Raw genomic sequence first — 19,585 nt, forward strand, 5'->3', positions numbered from 1 at the left:
TGAACAACAAAGGAGAAAAATGATTAAAATATTGATAAAACAATTGTAAAAGTATCGATTGATCTTCGCTCAAGATTTAGTATATAAATTTTTACTCCGCTATATACATATTAAAACTGAAGGCGTATGTATATACGTAAAATTAACGATGTAATTACTGATGATTCGTCGCTAGAGTTTATTTTGTTGAATGATCTTAAAAAAAAAAAAAAAAAAAAAAACCGAGGGAGATGCAGAGCTTAATGATAATTCCTGATGGAAAGGAAGACTTAAAAAATCGGACACTTTAGTTAAGGATCTTAACAGTTAAGAGATAACGAATAAGAATTCAATGTAATTCGTCGTTAGAAAAAAAAAAAAAAAACATGAAAAAGAGGATGCAGCAGGATGGAATAAATATGTAATATAATTGTGACTCAAAGCCGCTCTACTCTTAAAGCAGAATTCAAACATGTGGGTAGAGAAGAAAAAAGGCAGAAACGATTTGTTGCCATGACGAAGAAAGGCAAATGGAAAAGTGATGGAGAAGTGTGCCTGTATTTCGAGTACGTGTTTATTTCATATTATGCGTAAAAGAAAGCTGCCAGGAACCTAGAATCTGTACGTGAGACAAGAAAAAAAAAAAACAAAAAGAAAGAAAAAGAAACGTATTGTATGTAACAGTGTGAGTGGGTGTGTATGTAAAATGAACAAATGCGAAACAGAGAGTAATATTCAAAAAACCAATTAGACACGAGCCTAAATATGAGGAAAAGAAGAATATTTCACGATGTTATATCCTTAACGCCCGCAAGAAAAAAAAAACGTATGGTTGTACACTATTAGTATTAATAATTATATTATCTAATTCTTAATCGATAGTAATAATCATTAATTAATATCGTTTTAATATTAATCATTTGAGAAATGTGATGTTAAAAAGGAAGTCATGTAACGTTCTTTTCCTTTTTCTTTACTTTTTCCTCTGGATATATAGCGCAAAATCACGTCCAATTCGCCCAACTCTCCGAACTTTTAATATCCTTGAACTTCCTTTAATCAGTTTCAATTTCCAGACGTTTCTTCTCCGGGGAAACGTGTAACGGGACTCTCGCAATCGAGCAGATGTTAATTTTTGTAAACACATCGAATAGGACAATATACGTTGAAGAAATACATAGATCCATCGGACTCTTTTTCGCGATATTGTTAGGGAGTTATTGCTTAGGAATTCGCAAAATAAACTAAATGTTGTATTTCTTATAAAAACGATTGTCTCTTTTTTTTTTAAATTACACAAGAAGACACCTTTGATAGCATAGCATTTTAATAAACGTTAAATCACGTAATTATACATATATAAAGTATAAAGGTTACCATAAGAGTCACGTTGATCGAAGATGAAACAGTATGGGAAATCCATATGAGTGAGATGTTTTCTCTTTTAAGATATTTCTTATTCAATCACCTTTTTTCCTTTTTAAAGTAGAAAATGATATACAAACAATAGAAGTATAAATTTACTTTTTACTATTAAAACGTGTCAGCAATTCAATAGGAAAAAACATATTTAAAAGCTAACAATCTTTTTGTCCAATTTTTAATTTCAACAAATGTTTTTAAAATTGATAATGCTAATTCATTTAAAGAATTGAAGTGCATTGATCATTTTTATTTCAAGGAACACTAACTAAACAAAAAAGAATAGCTTAATTTTTCGTGTCAGTTTCAAGATATTGTAAGAGTTTTTATCGGAATTATTTTTTTACATTTCTATACTCGTGAAAAAAGAACAAGACTCTTCTCGTATGTATATACATCTTTGTACAATGAGCTTGTGTGAAAAATAGTCAAATATATATATGATGAAAAATGTAAACTACAATTGTATTGTATATCGAAACTATTTACAATGTATTATAATGAAATATCATTGAAAAACTTGTATAACTAAAAAGAAGATAGGAAAACTATAATTTATTAATGTAAACAGTATATTCTGTAATTATAAAATCTATTATCTTAAAACATCACAGAATTCAGAAACCTTTTAGCCTGATTGTATAGTGTTTCTCTTATGGCGACGCTTTAGGTTTTAGTTCTTCAAAGCAGGGTCTAAGGAATATAGAGTTCTTCTTTGCTGGATTATAGTATTCATGACCCTGAAATAGAATAAGTATTTTCATTTAAAGTATAAAATAAGGAGATATTCATTTGATTATGTAAAATTTAATTGTATAGAAAGATTAATAACTACTTTTGACCAATCGTATGACACTGCATATGCAAATATTTGTCCATTGTGATTGAAACAACATCGAGTAATTGGTTGCTCCATAGGTTCTGAAGACTTCAATTTAGTTCTAGCATCTTTGTCCCAAAATCCAAACGTACCGTCTCCTCCGACGGTTGCAATAGTACCATGAACTGGATGAAATGCGATATCATTTACCTAAGCGTTAAAAAATTCATATTTAGTTATTAAAATGAATATTAAAAAATTCAAGAAATAAATCGACCGAATTCATACTGACTGCATAGATATCTTGGTATCCATTAGGGGTTCCATTTGTTCTATGACATTTGAAAGTGAAGTTTTCTTTTGAACCTAGATTCAGATGGTGTATGGCTACCCGACCCTCTGTGCTGCCAATTGCAAAACCAGTTGGAACTTTCTTCTTATCTCTAAAAATCGCGATACATCGATACTGATATTTTAAATTTAGTTCTACCGTCTTATACTCTCGAGGACTGCCTTCCAATTGATAAACTATTAATCCACGTCCAGCAGTTCCTACTGCTGCCATTGGATAATCCTATGACAATTATTAAATATTAGTTATAATTTCCAAAGAATTATTATTGCAAATATAATAAAGAATAAATATTGAATATATTTACAACATCAGCGCAGTAACATCTTTCAATTAAATTTATAGTCATTGCTGGCTTAGGACTTCGCAGATCCCAAAACTGTAAAGTATTCCATTATCAATATATATAGACCATATATAATAATGAATTCTTAATAATAGAAATATAAACATACTCTTAAGGTTTTATCCCAAGAACCAGTCATAAGACATGAATATGTGGTTGCTTTAATCCAATGACAAGTTTTAATAGGTGCATCGTGTTGTGCTACTTGAATACTTTGATTGGAAGCTAAATCCCAACATTTTGCTGTTTTGTCGCAACCTGCCATGAATACTTTCGTTCCATCCTGTTTCAAAGAGAATGAACTTTGAATTGAATAGCCCAAAGAAAACATTAATCTTTAAAGATATTATGAACTTAAAAAAGTTAAATTTAATATAAAAAATTTAAAAAACTTACATCACTCCAACAAACATCAAGAACTGGAGCAGCCATGGATTGCATTGATTTAGGAACAGTTTTACCAGACTGCTCGACTTCCCAACAGCGAACATTGCAATCCCAAGAGCCAGCAACAAGGAAATTTTGTGGAATACAAGCAGGACTAAATGCGAGACTGGAGACAGAATCATCAGGTGGGGAGACAACCTCATAATCTTGCATTGGATTAGAAGTAGTCGACGTGCCAGTTTGTAGTCCCCCGCTTTGATTAAACATCTTTAATCTACTTTACACTGTCAACTATTATTTACCGCAGAATAATATATTATATGCTAATTATATTAATATACCATGTAACAAATTATAGACAATAAACAGAAAAGTACTCTCATGTATGTCATTTAACCGATAAGCAATACAAAAAATAATGCTATGATTTAAGGAATACATAGAACGAATACTCGACGTAAATTTTGAGACCAAAGAATTAGAAATAATAAGAATAGATGGCGAAGTGAATTATACAGGGCGGTAGCAAAAAGAAATGTTCCCAATTATGGTGGTTCACGAAAATATTGGAATGTTCGAATTCATAAATCTTTTTATTAACATGAAATGTGAATAACAATTATTAGACTGCGGATATTTACGCAAATCTATATTTTTACAAACATAATTAAAAAAATAAGACCTAGACAAAAATTTGTTTTACGCACTAATATTATAAAGAATACTGTATTTTGAGTATTTCATATATTTTCGTATATTCTCTGCATTTTTCTATTTTCAAATTTTCTATAAATGCATAAGAATCGGCAGTCTAATAATAAATTTCATAAAATTTCCAATATCTAGAAATATATCTAGGAATATATCTAGATATTTGCACATACTGTAACTTAAATCCGATAATTTTCGGGGATATCGAGTATCTCACCATAATTCTAACAATTATTGTGCTACTCGATTAAGCAGTAGTTCTGTATAACATTTCCAATTGAAAAATAAAGAAAACCGAGATCAATCAATGTCTGACAATTTACGTAACACTTATTTGAAAAATGGATCTGCTCTCTTGAGATTCATCAACTTTACTGAAGCTATTGAAATTATTGGAAGAAACACTTACAATAGTGTTCAATATGGTACAAAAATGTTACAAAGTGTTGCATGTATTTCAAAAAATGCCTGTGGTATCACTTATTCATACAGTGGCCGAGGTTTAAGAAATATATTATCCTATGGAGGAAGTGTTTTTATGAATAATCCCTTAAGAATAATCCAAAATACTACTTTATTTCCAATTCATGTTACTGTTAATATAAATATATTCACGCATTATAATGGTATAAATGATCTAAAATCCAGAGAGCAGCAAAGCTTGACGAATACTGTAGATGAAGAGCAATTGAACACTTAAGAAACAATAATTATCTTCATGATGTTATATATGATTATATATTATATATTAATTTTTTAATAGTGTTGAAGTGATCGATACTTCTGAGAAAACTCTACATCTGGTCTTCGGCTTTCACAAAGCGCCGATGTCGTCGATAGCGCATAGACAAAAGAATGCGTCGACGACAGACGATAAGCGGCACACGTGCGACGTCTTTTTTCAGCGTTCCTTTAGTCATAGGCTAACACTGCTAGCGTGCGGATCTGGACCAGCTTACATATATATTCCTACTTATATTTACGCTTCTGTATTAAATTATATTTTCTACCTTACAATTTATCCACGCGTTTCTTTGTTCACACATCTAATAACCTCAACAAATAGTAATAAATTGTAATTATGAATAAGAAAAGAATAAATAAATGGTGATGATGATTCTAAACATTATTTTTTGTTCGTTACAATAATATATTACATACTTATTCAGTTGATAAGATAATAGTATTAATCATACCAATGGACCCAAATTTATCTAATTTTTAGTCCTCAATAATAAAAAAATGGAATAAATTTCAAAATTATAAATAAGTGATGTTTATTGTGTACTTGTGTCAGCACATATACTACATAGTATTTACACTTATTACAATTATGATAATATTTATTATCATTTTCAATGTATATATATATATAGAACGCTTTTGGGATCTTTTTTCTAATTTTATTACACAATTTTTGTAATTTCTTTCCCAGTCCTCCTTATGGCATTTAGTATATGCTCATAAAAAATTGATCTATAATTTTCAAAATCATGAAGATCAATTAATTTGCTTCTCCATTATTTGAAAAGTATCTTGTTTCCTTTCAATGTTATATTGCTTATAAAATTTTAATGGAATCATTCAATGAAAGCTTACAATAAAGCAATGAATATGAAACTATATCCCATTAGATTTCTGAGTAAATCTTTCATCATTCTTTAATACAGTCATAATACTATTTATAATTCTCTTTTAAATTTATATATTATCTCTATTAAATTAGAGTTACAATCATATAAATATTTATGACATAAAAAAATAATTTGTATCTCGTATGAAAAATAAATATTTTCCACAAGAAGAATTTTATCTACCAACATATTCCACAGCATAATAATCACAAACGACTAAAGTTTCATAATCTATGTAACGTTCTTCATGGCCGTGTACGCCTATATAACATATTTGATGATTCGGCTGTATTTTTCCTATGTGATATACACCTTCGTGTAACACTCTGCCTATAAAAAGAGCGTGGCCATCTTCGGTTTCACCAGCAGGAAGAGCGTACAAAGGAACACTTCCTTCCCATGATTTTACCCAATTCACATCTTTGCCGCATAATATTTGAAAATCTTTTTTATCGTGAGAGGCTCCACCCCATGGGATTGTACATACATTATTTCTGATACCACCAGGTGTGATCGAATCTCTGTGATGAACGCGGCCTATATACAAACCATCTTCTGAGGCCATTACAGCGTTTTGTGGAAGACCATCTGATTCGTTACAATCTATCCAACAGTAGCAAGTGTCTACCAATTGTTGCCTAACAACTAGAGATGTACACGGTGATTCTAAAATGGATATATAGAAATGTCTAATAATGTTTAATAATAGTAATGTTTAATAACATGTTTATTAATTTGAAATATCATTTGGTTAATTTGTAAGAGATACCTTCTATCAAAAATTCACCAGTTGCACCCCACGCTGTGCTAACCCCTATATAATTTATAACAAACGGATTTCTGTCTTTGTATGCTAGAAAAACATCACCATTTTGACGACCAATCTTTAAAGTTCCATCACAACACCATCTAAGAATTAAATTGCTGTTTCCTTTCGGGTTTGATTAAAGTGATATTTTTATATAAGAGTAGTTTTAGTTTCTTACTGAATCCAAATATTGAACATATACTGAGCATTTAATATGTTTCTTGTTTCTGCTTCTGCCACATCTTGTTCTTGGTTATTCCTTTTTATGGCTGACATTGTGTTTCTCCATCCTCCAATAATAATCTATCAATATAGAATATATTTATATTTATGTTATGTGCAAGTGTTTGGTAAATATAATATTTATTTTTAAAAAGATATAGACATACCTCATACACATTTGAGTCTCCACCCAAATGTGTACGTAAGGAAATTCTTGCATCATGAGCAGCTTGCATACTCAGCCTGAGGCGAGATTTTGTGATGGGAAAATAACGATATTCTATGCTATCAGGTGTAATAATCCTAACTGGAAAAATATTAATTTTTTAATATATTTGGACTATATTATTTAAAATATTATTACATCACTTTGTAGTATCAAAAGAAGCACAATTTTTTTATACAATTTATACAATGACTCATATTAATATGTAGATATAACAATGTTTGAAGAATTGTTGCTCTTAGAATATATAAAGCAATAATTTCCCAAAAAAATTATGATGTTTCAATATCAATAAAAATCATTATATCTATTATTTAACCTATTGTGCTTAAATATTTTATAATAAAAAAGTATGTTATACCAAATTTACGTGCTGACATTTCTGATCTTGCTAATACGTGTACTCACTAAAAGTCATGGTTGTTGGTTCGATTTTAAAACAACTTTTTATTATTGGCTGATAACACAATTGACAAAGCAATTACAGTTAACGATAGTAAGGTAGAAATATACGGTCGAATTTGGATTCTCCCAATTGATGGTGATGGTTATGTTTTCTGTATAATTTCATTGCAAAGAGTGCAATTTGTCACATTGCAATCAAAGTTATCTACATAAGTAAGATACTATGTATAGATGCGTTGCATAGGATCGAACTTCTCTTTAATTGGCACTTTCCCAGGATACTGAGCGCATGCGCGGCATATAGAACAATTTTTATTGGCATAGATTCAATTTTGATAGCGGGAAAAAGAGAGAACGAAATTTTCATCATGATGAGTTTAGTATTACTTTAGTATTTCATTTAGTAGTTCATTACACCAATTTATTTACTCTTATTGATTATATTGTATTCGATATAATAATATATTTTTCAATTGGAAAAATTAACAAAATTTAATATATACGAGATAATATATAATAATAATAATAATAATAATAATTATAATTATAATAATTATATATTATCTAATATATATTAATACGTAATATATTACGAATATTATCTCGTACAGTTTTTAATTTACTTCTCTATGTTAAATTCATATTATGATTTGTGACTTATAAAATGAATAATTTTCTAACAACAAAGTATAGGGTTATAATACTATGATAAAGTAACTAGAATAGGTCCTTGCACAGAATCTTGTCATCGTATTCAGGATATGCCAAGCATGTGAAGATGCGTGAAGCTGAGCCGCAACCGGTATTACTACATATCTTTGTAACTTTCGCACCACAAATATTTCTGAGTTCGAAAGTGTAGCGCACATGCTTATACCTTATCATAACTTATTTATATTCTTTCTACTTTAATCTTATCTTCACAATTAACGAGAAAATCTTTCTATTCTCTAATTGAAGAAAAATATTACATAACTAAATTATTTATGAAATTTGATTTATTTTTATTACTAAATATAACTAAAAATATGATGATCTAAATTATAAAATTTTCTATTTTTTGCATTTTAAATTCATGGAACATTTTCCGATAAAAAGATATAATTTGTGTTTTCTACGAAGATGGTTCGATTTTGCTCGATGTTTAGTTCAGACTTACTGTCCAAGAATATACATATAATAAATATGCAATACGACACACATGTGTTTCGTGCGGTTCATAAAAGGCAGAATGTTCTACATATATGCAACGACATCAAAGAAGCGTCCGCTTGGAATTAGTTTACTGTCCACTTTCCATTTTCATTTTACTTTCTTCGTATTGTACTAATGTCTCGCGTTGTTACGCGTGTACGACTTTTACCGTTTCACGGTCATTTGATGGCCTCTTAGAAATGGACAATTTATGCTCTGATCTGGAGATGCCTTTTTCGCGGCGAATAGAAAACTGTGTCAACAGGCCGCTTACATGTTACAATTACAATTTAATTTCGATAAAGAAAAGTCATTCACTAAAACAGAGGCTGCTATTGCATTAAAGAATATCGTTTTTGAAATCTATTTCTGTCATTTTAAATATAGATTTCCTACAAAAAAAAAAAAAAAAAAAAAGTGAAGAAATGAAATATATCAACTGTAATTGTTTGTAGCGACTGGATTAACGTGTTTGATTATTTGTGATTTATAAACAGGGATAAAGTATCCTAGGTCATTGTCGTTAATATGTTGGAATTCAGCTGACCGACGCACATGGTCAATGTACGTTTCAAATGAATACACTTGTAAACGCGTGTGCAGAAAGTAGAAAGCATTGCAAAAGATAATGACAAGGATGTAGCAGTGTCATTCCGGTTTTCATGTCAGAACGCAGCATGCGATCGTCCCATTGCGATCTACATATGCTGTCTCATAACTTTGTGTCACGATCTTCAATTTTTATCAGAAATTTTCCTTTTTTGACATTCGATATTAAAATAACTCTGAAACGATAGAATAAAAGATTTTAATGATGTGCGATGAAATATTAATAAGAAAAGTACTTTGAATTTCTTACCTTAAAAAAGAATAGCTGCTTTAATCTCAAAGAAGGTTCTTACTCAGATGATTAAATACTACACTGCGATGTATAGTTTATTTAAAAAAAGCACATTTCTCCTTATATTATGTTAGTACGTTATCAGATCTTAATGAACGCAGTTATACATATTGGTGAAACGTTGGAATACATTTTCAAAGCATCCGGAAACGGATTTTGCACGCAAGGTCTACAAAAAGATCGCACATATTAAATTACATAACAAAGTACAAAAATCGAAATGTATCCTTTTTTTATTTTATCAATTTGAATTCTGCTACATACTTTGGGTTATTTTTGACTTGGCTATGTTTTACTATTGCTAAACAATTTCCTGCCTAACCCGCGGGAAATTTAAATCAACAAATTATATTTCAAAGTCCAGTTTTATTTTTATGTATATCATGGAGCCCCATTAATAAATTGTTCAGGTTGAAGATTAAGGAATTTATGCAAGAGTTCAATTTTATGCAGAAGTTTTCCTTAAAAGTATTAAAAATCTTTTCGTTCATTGAAACAGGAGTGAAGTTGGACCATGAAAATTGGAAAGGCGTAGCGGAATTAAATGTAGCTTTTATCGTTTCCAATTGTTTTCAACATTTTACTATCAACTGCTACTGTATAATGTTTGCTAATTGATGTAAATTATTCACGCATGGTAGAAAGTGCGTCTTTCGAAGCATGTTTGCATAATAATTGATGTAGTGAGAGGATCAATCTTCTATTGCCTATTAGAGTGGAATCAAAATGATCTATGCCGTTTCCTTTCCTTAACGTGACTTGTTTTCTATTTATTTGCAATTTTAACACCTGAACCATTTTACTTGCATACACTTGATTAAGAAAATACGTACAATTACATTAATTTTTTCCTTAAGACATCTAAATATTAATTTACGCACTTTTTGTGATCAAATATTAATATTGAGGTTAACTGTTATATTATAATAATGTTGTTTAAATAAAATACGATCACAGATTGATATTATCGAATTGGACTTACTATGATCTTTGAAGGGAACTTCATGAAACTTCCTTTCGTACGAAAGGCGATTGGTATTCAAGATACTCGTGCATTTTATGCGGATGTAAACCGAGCAAAGCGTTCTTTCTGATGTTTACGAATTTGATGCCTGGAGAAAGATAGGTATTCCTGAGCATCATTATCTATGACTACGTTTTGAAATACAGGCACGTCTGTTTTTCAGTAGATCTTCTTCCATCTTGCTCCTATAAACATTGCGTGTGAACAACTCGACTACTTACCAATAACTTTATGTAATTGTTATTCAACTTCATCTATGTTCGTTAACCCTCTAGCCGTGAACAACGTTGAAATCATATTCTTATTTATTAATAGACTACGGATTTTTATACGAATTCATTAATTTGAGAATATAATTGTAATATTAGAGCTTCGGTAGAAAATTGTTTCATTTATCAAATATTATAGAAATCATTATGCTTTGGACATCTATAAAATAAATATCCGCAATTTATTTACTAAGCACTATTTCGGTACGTTTACGAAAAAAATAATTATAATATTATATTTAGATTATAACCCGTAATTAAATATTAATTCAAATATGCAAATTTAATTAAGTCATAATTAATAATAGGACAATATTGAATAGTTAATATGAGAGCGCCGAATTCAAAATTCCGAAAAAAGAGTTACAGGATAAATAGTACACATTTTACGTGGTAATTGGACCTGTAATGAGTAACATTGTAGTGGAAATTATGGTATTTGTAATTCAAAAGAAGACGTAACGCGGTTTCGTTTCTCACTGTAAGAAAGTTATCCATCTACCGTAACAAATATCTGTTAACCTTGGCAATGATAATGCATAGAAATCGGGGCTACATTTTTACGAAAGCTCGCAATCCACTGGCTGCGTCGAAGCCTGTCGATTAAGCTAATTGTTGAGAAGACACGAAAACTATAGTTACATTCAAACTAAACAATCTATTAATAGTATCTCTGATTAAATTCTACCTTCTATATGATCACTTATACATAGAGAAGGTATTTATACGTTTTTTAGTCAATTTTTACCTTTTTACACTCTATGGAAGAGATATTAAGACGAACATCTTGTTTTTACATTTCCAGGAAAATTACATATTATTATAACATATTAGAAATGATTAATATCAATAATTGTAACAAAATTCACTTCTGAAAGAACTTTGGTTTAAAGAAATACTTGAAAGCAAAAACTTGATTAAAAACAGATATCAAATATAAAGTTATTCTATCTTACTGTATTTTGAAGATGATTAATATCAATAATTGTAATAAAATTCACTCTTAAAAACGAATTCGTTCAGAAGAATGCTTAAAAACATAAATATCTAAGAGCGAGAAGTAAAAAGATAGATACATACAGCAAATCTAAAACTAATTTATTTTAACTTACTGTATCTCTCTCTCTCTCTCTCTCTCTCTCTCTCTCTCTCTCTCTCTCTCTCTGTATACATTCACATATAATCTATAATTACTAAGATTCATCCCAATGACATACCTTGTAAAAAGAGCCAGAGTCATTACTATATTTTGAGTAACCAAGTTGATGTTTGGGGAAAGGGAGACTTTTCTATATGTATTAAAAAGTCTAATTACGTTAGGTAGGTCATGCTCCTCATAGTTCACTGAATAGTTAGTTGCGCGCGGGCTGACCCATTGCTTTCCCCGTAAAAGTGAAGAGTTAAATCAGGTTGACTCTTTCTCCCTGCTCTGTATGGTCGGATACCAACCAATGTCCTATCAGTATGTGCACATCAAGATCGCTTTTACCTTTTTGTGAACGAGGAGGGATTCCTAGGAGTATAAAACGGTAAGGAATCGATTCGCGTGTCAGTATGTGTGTAGTTTCAATTTGTCCTAAGAGATTCAGTCACCAGTTAACGTAGTTGAAACCTTTTTGGACTTCTTCTCTTCTTTTGTCATGGCGAATTTCATTTCGCTCGTGAGTACTGAATAAGTTGTAAAATAATATCTGTGAAATCGCGAAATTTCATTTTGAATCCAATTCAATGAAATTTTTAATACCATAATCGAAATCGTAATATTACTCCTCCGAGTTTTGTTCAAAACTTGAATTTTTATAACAGGTGAAATGGTTGATTAACTTTTTGGATTAACTTTGTAATTGTATATCTAACTATTTATTGGTAGAGATGTTTGTTAGTGTTTATGCTTTAAGTAGAAGATTGTTGGCCGTTGGAGGATGAGTATTAATTTATGGTGAAATTGTTCCACTTTTAGAGTGCAGTAGTCCTCGGTTGCATCCTGCTGACCCACGCGGAACCACCGGCATCGGTTAACAGTACGTATTTCTTATGCCTTTTAAAATACGACATTCTTTCGAACAAATTTTCTTGTGACTGTAATACATTTTTTATATTAGCAAACTATTAGTAACAAATAATATTCCAATTATATTTGAATTATTTAAATATTAATATTTTAAATATGGCAATTAAAATATTCGAAGTAATATTGTTCTTCTTTTTTAACTGTTATTGCAATTTTGCTAAAATTTTTTTTAATATAAAATTTTTCTACTGAAAATTTGTTAAGTAATTTTTTCATTTTATTTCACAAATTTATCACAGGCTATTCTATCAGCGGGGAGAACAATGGATTCGAGTATAACAGCAATATTATCAACGGTGCCTACATACCTGGGAAAGAAGGTCATAGAGAAAACATGGACTTTTACGGTGGAGGAAATACTGGACACTCGTTGACCAACAGCAGGAGCCAAGGAAACCTCGATGAAAGTTTAAGGAGCAGCTCTTACAACGGATTTTCACCCAGTTCCCATAATACTGGTTTCTCTACTACTTATGCTACTGCTGCCACTCACGATAATCTGGCGTCGAGCTCTTATTTCCCTAACAACGCTGCACAATCCAGTTTTGACAGTTATAATAATAACAACAACAATGCTGATTCGGGTTTCGAGGCTTACACGCAAGGCAGCGATCAAGCTGGATCGGACTTCAATCAATTCTCCGCTAACAAGCACAAGAATCCTTCTTATATGAGATTTTCCGATAACATATCCGGTGCTACTAATACAGGAAGCTATCCAGAGACTTCAGAGGCTTCTTCGTTTAGAGGAGATTATTCTGGAGATTCTTTTAGGAGTCACACATCTCAAAATACAGGATTCATAGACAGTGCTGACCCAGCTTTCAACAGAGAAGTTTCTAATCTCTTCAACAGCCCTAGTACCGATTATTCGTACGGAAAGCATAAAGAAAATACTTTTGGAGGAAGTAACAAGTTCATGACCGACATCTACTCCATGAATCCTGATACTCGCTACGTGCGAGGAAATCACGGGAATATGGGACGTGATTATACTTCTTCTATGTTTTTGGCCAACTCTGGCCAAAGCAGTCCATTCGGCAACGTTCGAGGAAGCGCTGGTGCTTATGGATCAGGAAAATTCGGCAAGTATAATAAGCATTTGGGTGATTATACCTCCAGTGCAGGTTTGAACTACCTTTCGAAGGAGCAAGACGTTGATTACTTGCTCAGTAGTTATGGTAAAGGCAGTGGAAAACTGGCCGTGATTAAAGAAGGTAGACCGAGCAGTTATGTTAGCCAATCTTATCTTGGCGGACCTACGTACCTTAATAAGATTATTGGAAGTTATAAGAGCAAACCCAGTTTCATGAATTCATATCATAGCAGTTCACCGATTGGTTATTCATCGATGTCTGGCTTACATGGTAGTTCCAGTGGTAACAGTTATGCAGATAGTCCACCACTGAGAAGATATCGGAGCAATAGCTATATACCAGGGCATGCTAGTCCATATCCCGGTTATTATTGATACGTTAGACAAGCGTGAGGGAAGTATGTTATGTTATGTTTTGTACATATTTATTATATGAAATATTTAATTTTAATTAAATACTGTTTATGTTTGTTGTTTAAAATAAAATTATTGTATAAATGAAGGGAGTATAATATTCATCCCTTTTTATTATATTCTTGAGATCTGGTTCTAATTATGGCGGAGTTCGTGGAAGCTTTGGCTTAGCTAAAAATGCTTCCTCTGTATCGGATTTTATCTCTTGCGTCCATGAAACCTTATCGTTGGCAATCCTATTGCTATCTTCGGTATTCCTATAAAGAAAGTTCCAATTTCGTATGATAATCGATATTTTCTAAAGAAAAAGCTTGATAACGGTAAATAAAATATGAAATTTATTCAATAATTTGTGGCGTATAAAAAAGTTAAAATTTTAATATAAAAATTTACAATGGTGCATAACTAAGTTTAAAATCATACAGTGCGTTTGTATCACATTAGAATTTCGACTCACAATGACGCTATGCTGCTGAGTTTCTCCATTACTGAAAAAATATAAAAGCGATAATAAAATTATAACTTTTAGATTCACGTTATTTTATAGAATACGTTCGATGATATGATTCATCTTAGATTTTATTGCTTTCATATGGTCGCTCCAATTTTTTCGAAATCATGACCAAGTACATGTTTAAGAGAAAGTTATAAAGCTTTCACTAGATAGTGCTTACAGTAAATCCTGTCAAACGTGGTAAAATCAGTGGACGTTTAGAAATTTACAAACGGTTGTTACGCATTAGATATTCTTTTCCTAATTTTTTCCAATAAAGTGAAATCAATCGAAAGATCATTTGAAATAAAATTCTTACCTGTTGATTCAGCTTCACTTCCGATTCCTAGAAGCATCGAGGATGCTAGTGTCGTTTTGCTGCTTTCCCTGTAAAAAAGTTCAATTAAACATCTCGTTATATTATATCTTTATCCTAAAAAAATATAACAAACTTCGAAGTATGATTTTCATAAAGATACATAGCACTTTCATTATGAATTTCTTTTATGAAAGTCTTATCACTCTTCGAGTTCCACCTTTCGTTCGCCACTTGCACTTTAAAAATTTGCCGATCCTTAAAAACGTTATAAATATAAATTTTAAATTTTAATTTGATAGTTAATTTCTCGTTAAATACCTTTGTCGAAGAAGATTTTAATTCGACTACACGTGGCTGTGGTTTTGGATACGAGATTGTCTTTTTAATAGAATTTTGTAGTGTTACAATATTAGGTTTAGTTTTCACGTTAGGCTTGCTATTTACCAATTTTCTTGAAATGTATAAAAGAAGTTTATAATTTTCATAAAAGTATATATTTTTACTTTATCAATAAAATTATCTTTTTATTTAATTTCATTAGTTTTACATATTAATGAAATTAAAGGTCGACATGCTATAACAATACCTTGGTAAAATTTCTTCATGTTGTATTGATTCATGTTCAGAAGATAAATTTTTAATTTGATTATTCTGCATAGCAGAATCTATTGCTTCTGTTTTAAATTGCGAAAATGATAATTCGTCGGATATTGTTTCCTTTTCTTGAATTGTCTTTGGTAAAATTGTATAACATGACTCTAATAACGATTCTCCACACAATTCTCCGTAATTATTCTTTACCGGATCATTTTCGTCCAATTGACTTTCCAATACATCAAATTCCTCCTGAAAGTTTTTCTTTTTTTCAGCAAAATATAAGACGTTTTATAAATCATTACCCACATTATCATTATCTGCCATTTCCTCGTCTTCCGTTTTAATAGTAATTTCACCTCTATGTATCTTTAGAATATGATCCAAGTGTTTCCTGTTTTTCCCATCTTATTTAAATATTTTATTTGATATAATCTAACTTATAACTCATAAAAAAATATTTTACCTTATCTCGCCAGTTTTATATTTACTGTATTGTTCTATTATAGATGAGAATTTAATTCGTTTTGCTTCCTCGTTGAATACGTGATTCGTCAAGAAATTATTTAAGGCTCCATTGATATATGGTAATGCCTGGTTTAAATATACATCATAAATACATGTATATATGTATATACATAATGTGTATCATAATTCGCAATTTTAGAAAATATGAAACACGACACATATATTATACCGATTCATGATCCATTAAGAGCAAATCAATTAATGTTGACATAAGTAAAGGCGCCATTGTTGACACTCTTCTTTGAGCTGTTTGATGCAACGATAAATTCATTAAAAGAGCCGTAGCATATTCTAATCGATAAGAATCCATAACACGATATTGATCATGTAGATGATGGATCAACCATTCCATTAATCCATTTTCTATCATATAAATCCTTTGTTGTTTACGTAAAGATAATTTTTGTAACATTGCAATCATCATATTGCAAGTCAATGTATCTATATTATTATCAGAAATACTATTCATGCACCTGAATACCTAAAATGCTTATCTTATTAATTCTATAATTTTTTTTAAAGTTTTGATATTTACAATTTTGTTAGTGTTACAATACCGTATCAACAACAGTAGAATCAAATGATAAATAGTCTCTTCCACATCTAAATGATGCCAATGCATTCAATAATCTCGTGACTGATTGTTGTAAAGGATGTGGTATGATAATGTTTTGTGGAGTTAATAGATATGGCAAGATAGATTTGCCCCTATAACTAGCAATTTGACTGTGAAGTCCTAACAAGTCTTTACTTATATATTCATGCACCGTTTCATCTCTTTCTCCAGGTTGACTAAATGTTATTTTCTAAAAAAAAATGTTTATCTATTTATGTTAAATAGATATTAATTAATTTGTCTTACCCTTCGCAATGCTTGCAAAAGAAATAGTTTTGTTTTAATGCTTCCATTGATTAAATGTAATTTGATTTTTTTGAAATTCAATAGTTTTGGAGGAATAAATATATTGTTTGAGTTTGAATACTCAATGGTTTTCATATCAGAACGAGATTTTGCTAATAACAATTCTGATGAACACTATAAACAAATAAAATACAATATAATAATATACAAAAGATAATATACACATCAAATTCTCGGTGCTTACATGTGTACTATCTTTTATATTTTGATTAAACAAATCTGGAAAGATCCTTATACAAGTTTCTAACATAGCCTGGAAATCAATTACTTGTCCTTTTACAGAATCCTCTAAGGCACTTGTTAATACTCTTGCAATGCTCATCAATTTATGATAATCAGCATGCAGTTTATGAAATCTGATTTTTAGCTTTTCATAATTGGAATGAACACTGCATAAATGAGATTTTGCTACTGCTAACTCTTGGGTACACTGCATCAATTTTTTATTCCTTTTAGTAATGTGTGATGAATGTATCTCTTCTTCTGAAGAATTCATTGATACAGTCTGTATACTTCTACAAAAAGAAAAAATAATAAAAGAAAATGATATTTAGATTGTCATTATATCAGAAGAATACTAAACATTTCTCACTTTGATTTTTGACTATACTTTATACTATCATAAAAAATAGGTTGCTCTTCAGATTCATCATCTTCCAAAAACATTGGAATGTTTCTATCATTTGGTATGATTGGTACATTATTGTTTTTAATTGCCTTCTTTGCAATCACATCTTTTTTGGAATCTTCTGATAACGATGTATAACTTGAAGAAAATTTGTCTGAATTTTCATCATTATATTTTGTATTGCTAAAACTCTTAAAATTGCATATATTTTCATGACATATTTTATTTATATTATATTTTGTAGCAACTTGTACCTTACTTACTTGTTGTTTGTAATTTTTGAGAAAGAGCTGTAAATGGTTTGTCAGTTTATCTGACCAACTTTTTTCAAATATGTTAGAAAGAAATGGTTCTGCATATGGATCTTCCATAAAAGGAAACGCAAAATAAGGTCTTAATTCTGCATCATTTTCTAATTCTTTACCTGTTGTATTTAGAAATGTACGTAACCGTTCCATACTATCATTCATGTTCTTCTCTATTTCAGTCATAAAATTCTGTGTATTATTAATGTTAAATCAGTCGCTACAAACACACTGAATCTTTGTGCATACAGCTATTTATGTTATTCATTTAAAAATTTTGTGCAAAATTTATATTGCAATTAAAACAAAAAAAAACAATCTCATATTTGATGTTCTTACAAAAAGATAAATGTAGTAAATGAGAGCAGAATAAATATGACATGAATTTACAAACAAAAATTAGAGGGTTAAAACAGATTAAAATTACTTCTTCACATTCAGAATCTTGTTGATTAGATGATGTCACAAGATCACTTACAGCTGCTTGTGTTTTATCTGAATGATTTAAAAAATAAGATTTTTAATTTTTTAAGAATATAAAATCTATATTTACTCCTTACATATATTGAATGTTATAAATACCTTTTTTTTTATACCAATGTAACATTAACATGTGTTTAGGTAACATTGCAAAATACACATATATATGTAACATTAAAATTTTACAAGCTTTCGTCTGTTTAGCATCTTCAGGTACTATCAAATTCCATAACTAAAAATAAAAAGTTCCAACAAATTATATTTCTTATTACATGTAATATAATATAATATATTTGATCGATATTTTTTATTATACGTTGAAGAACGTTTTCCAATCTCCTGTTTTATAGCTGAACATTAATTGTTCGTAACAATTTTCGTACATATCGCCTTCGGTCTGCAAATCATTCTTAAGATGTTTAAAACCTTTTATTGTTGCTTCTACCATCAATGCATCGGCAGTATTTTCAAAATCATGGTCTATAAGGAACTATAAAATTTGTGTGTTTATATTCATTAGATAATAAATATTTTGCTAATATTAATAATAGTTGATACAATTTTGAAGACGCAGTAGGACTTGAAGGATATATATACCTGATGAACAAGTTTTAATTCCTTGTTATCCATTTTATTTATTGCCCGATTCTTATCCATCTTTCTTCTTTATTTATTTAAATTGACAAGTTTAACATAATGGGGGTGGAGAGATCGTTTTACGTTGCTATATATTTAAGGAGTTGTGTTTTACATACAGTTGTGTGAAGGATATTCCCTTCCATAAGATTGATTTTACGCAAATGCATTTCTAAGCAATTTCTGGCGTTTGCATCTACATGTTCAGTAAGATAATATCTTTTAATATCATGAAGACACGAAATATTGTATTTCTATGAAGAAAAAATAATTAACTCTTAATTTATTATGTAATTGAATATAATATTGATTAGAAAAGAAACAACTTAATTATTAAACGCTTATGGATTCATAAGAAAAAGGGTTGGTTCGTTCTTTCATATGTATGAAGTTTTAAAA

The 19,585-nt window shown here is 30.1% G+C and overlaps 4 protein-coding genes and 1 long non-coding RNA gene across 9 annotated transcripts; 1 reads left to right on the top strand and 4 right to left on the bottom strand.

Moving 5' to 3' along the window:
* Positions 1-177: 177 nt before the first annotated feature.
* Positions 178-3,756, bottom strand: Rae1 (ribonucleic acid export 1). Its single transcript, XM_072015678.1, has 6 exons — positions 3,316-3,756; positions 3,029-3,202; positions 2,881-2,952; positions 2,514-2,795; positions 2,237-2,431; positions 178-2,141 (listed from the first exon to the last, which is right to left on the bottom strand). The coding sequence occupies exons 1-6, from the start codon at positions 3,571-3,573 to the stop codon at positions 2,055-2,057; spliced, it is 1,068 nt and encodes a 355-aa protein (XP_071871779.1). The 5' UTR covers positions 3,574-3,756; the 3' UTR covers positions 178-2,054.
* A 1,322-nt stretch (positions 3,757-5,078) lies between these two features.
* On the bottom strand, positions 5,079-7,712 carry LOC139993468 (uncharacterized). 2 transcript variants are annotated; one of them, XM_072015215.1, is made up of 5 exons: positions 7,269-7,712; positions 6,849-6,988; positions 6,638-6,762; positions 6,421-6,560; positions 5,079-6,317 (listed from the first exon to the last, which is right to left on the bottom strand). In XM_072015215.1, exons 1-5 carry the CDS (start codon positions 7,285-7,287, stop codon positions 5,827-5,829), a joined length of 915 nt encoding a protein of 304 aa, XP_071871316.1. In that variant the 5' UTR covers positions 7,288-7,712; the 3' UTR covers positions 5,079-5,826. The 2 variants fall into 2 exon arrangements, with proteins under 2 accessions (XP_071871316.1, XP_071871317.1); XM_072015216.1 differs by having other exon boundaries at positions 7,316-7,711.
* Positions 7,713-8,489: 777 nt separating this feature from the next.
* Positions 8,490-10,700, bottom strand: LOC139993710 (uncharacterized). Its single transcript, XR_011801435.1, has 3 exons — positions 10,390-10,700; positions 9,366-9,576; positions 8,490-9,291 (listed from the first exon to the last, which is right to left on the bottom strand). It is a non-coding gene; the product is annotated as an uncharacterized lncRNA (long non-coding RNA).
* A 1,396-nt stretch (positions 10,701-12,096) lies between these two features.
* LOC139993704 (uncharacterized) lies at positions 12,097-14,369 on the top strand. Of its 2 annotated transcripts, none has more exons than XM_072015676.1 (3): positions 12,097-12,229; positions 12,661-12,721; positions 13,011-14,369. In XM_072015676.1, exon 3 carries the CDS (start codon positions 13,106-13,108, stop codon positions 14,240-14,242), a length of 1,137 nt encoding a protein of 378 aa, XP_071871777.1. In that variant the 5' UTR covers positions 12,097-12,229; positions 12,661-12,721; positions 13,011-13,105; the 3' UTR covers positions 14,243-14,369. The 2 variants fall into 2 exon arrangements, with proteins under 2 accessions (XP_071871777.1, XP_071871776.1); XM_072015675.1 differs by lacking the exon at positions 12,097-12,229 and adding an exon at positions 12,236-12,361.
* On the bottom strand, positions 14,269-19,287 carry LOC139993702 (lisH domain-containing protein ARMC9). 3 transcript variants are annotated; one of them, XM_072015670.1, is made up of 17 exons: positions 19,148-19,287; positions 18,867-19,040; positions 18,653-18,782; positions 18,498-18,565; positions 18,029-18,262; positions 17,730-17,956; positions 17,322-17,652; positions 17,078-17,251; positions 16,773-17,021; positions 16,385-16,696; positions 16,154-16,281; positions 15,997-16,081; positions 15,680-15,951; positions 15,227-15,544; positions 15,094-15,161; positions 14,739-14,769; positions 14,269-14,538 (listed from the first exon to the last, which is right to left on the bottom strand). In XM_072015670.1, the coding sequence occupies exons 1-17, from the start codon at positions 19,205-19,207 to the stop codon at positions 14,421-14,423; spliced, it is 2,979 nt and encodes a 992-aa protein (XP_071871771.1). In that variant the 5' UTR covers positions 19,208-19,287; the 3' UTR covers positions 14,269-14,420. The 3 variants fall into 3 exon arrangements, with proteins under 3 accessions (XP_071871771.1, XP_071871773.1, XP_071871774.1); XM_072015672.1 differs by having other exon boundaries at positions 18,867-19,030; positions 19,148-19,278; XM_072015673.1 differs by lacking the exon at positions 15,227-15,544.
* Between the last annotated feature and the right edge of the window lie 298 nt (positions 19,288-19,585).

Source organism: Bombus fervidus, chromosome 13, assembly GCF_041682495.2.
Source record: "Bombus fervidus isolate BK054 chromosome 13, iyBomFerv1, whole genome shotgun sequence".
Lineage (NCBI taxonomy): Eukaryota > Metazoa > Arthropoda > Insecta > Hymenoptera > Apidae > Bombus > Bombus fervidus.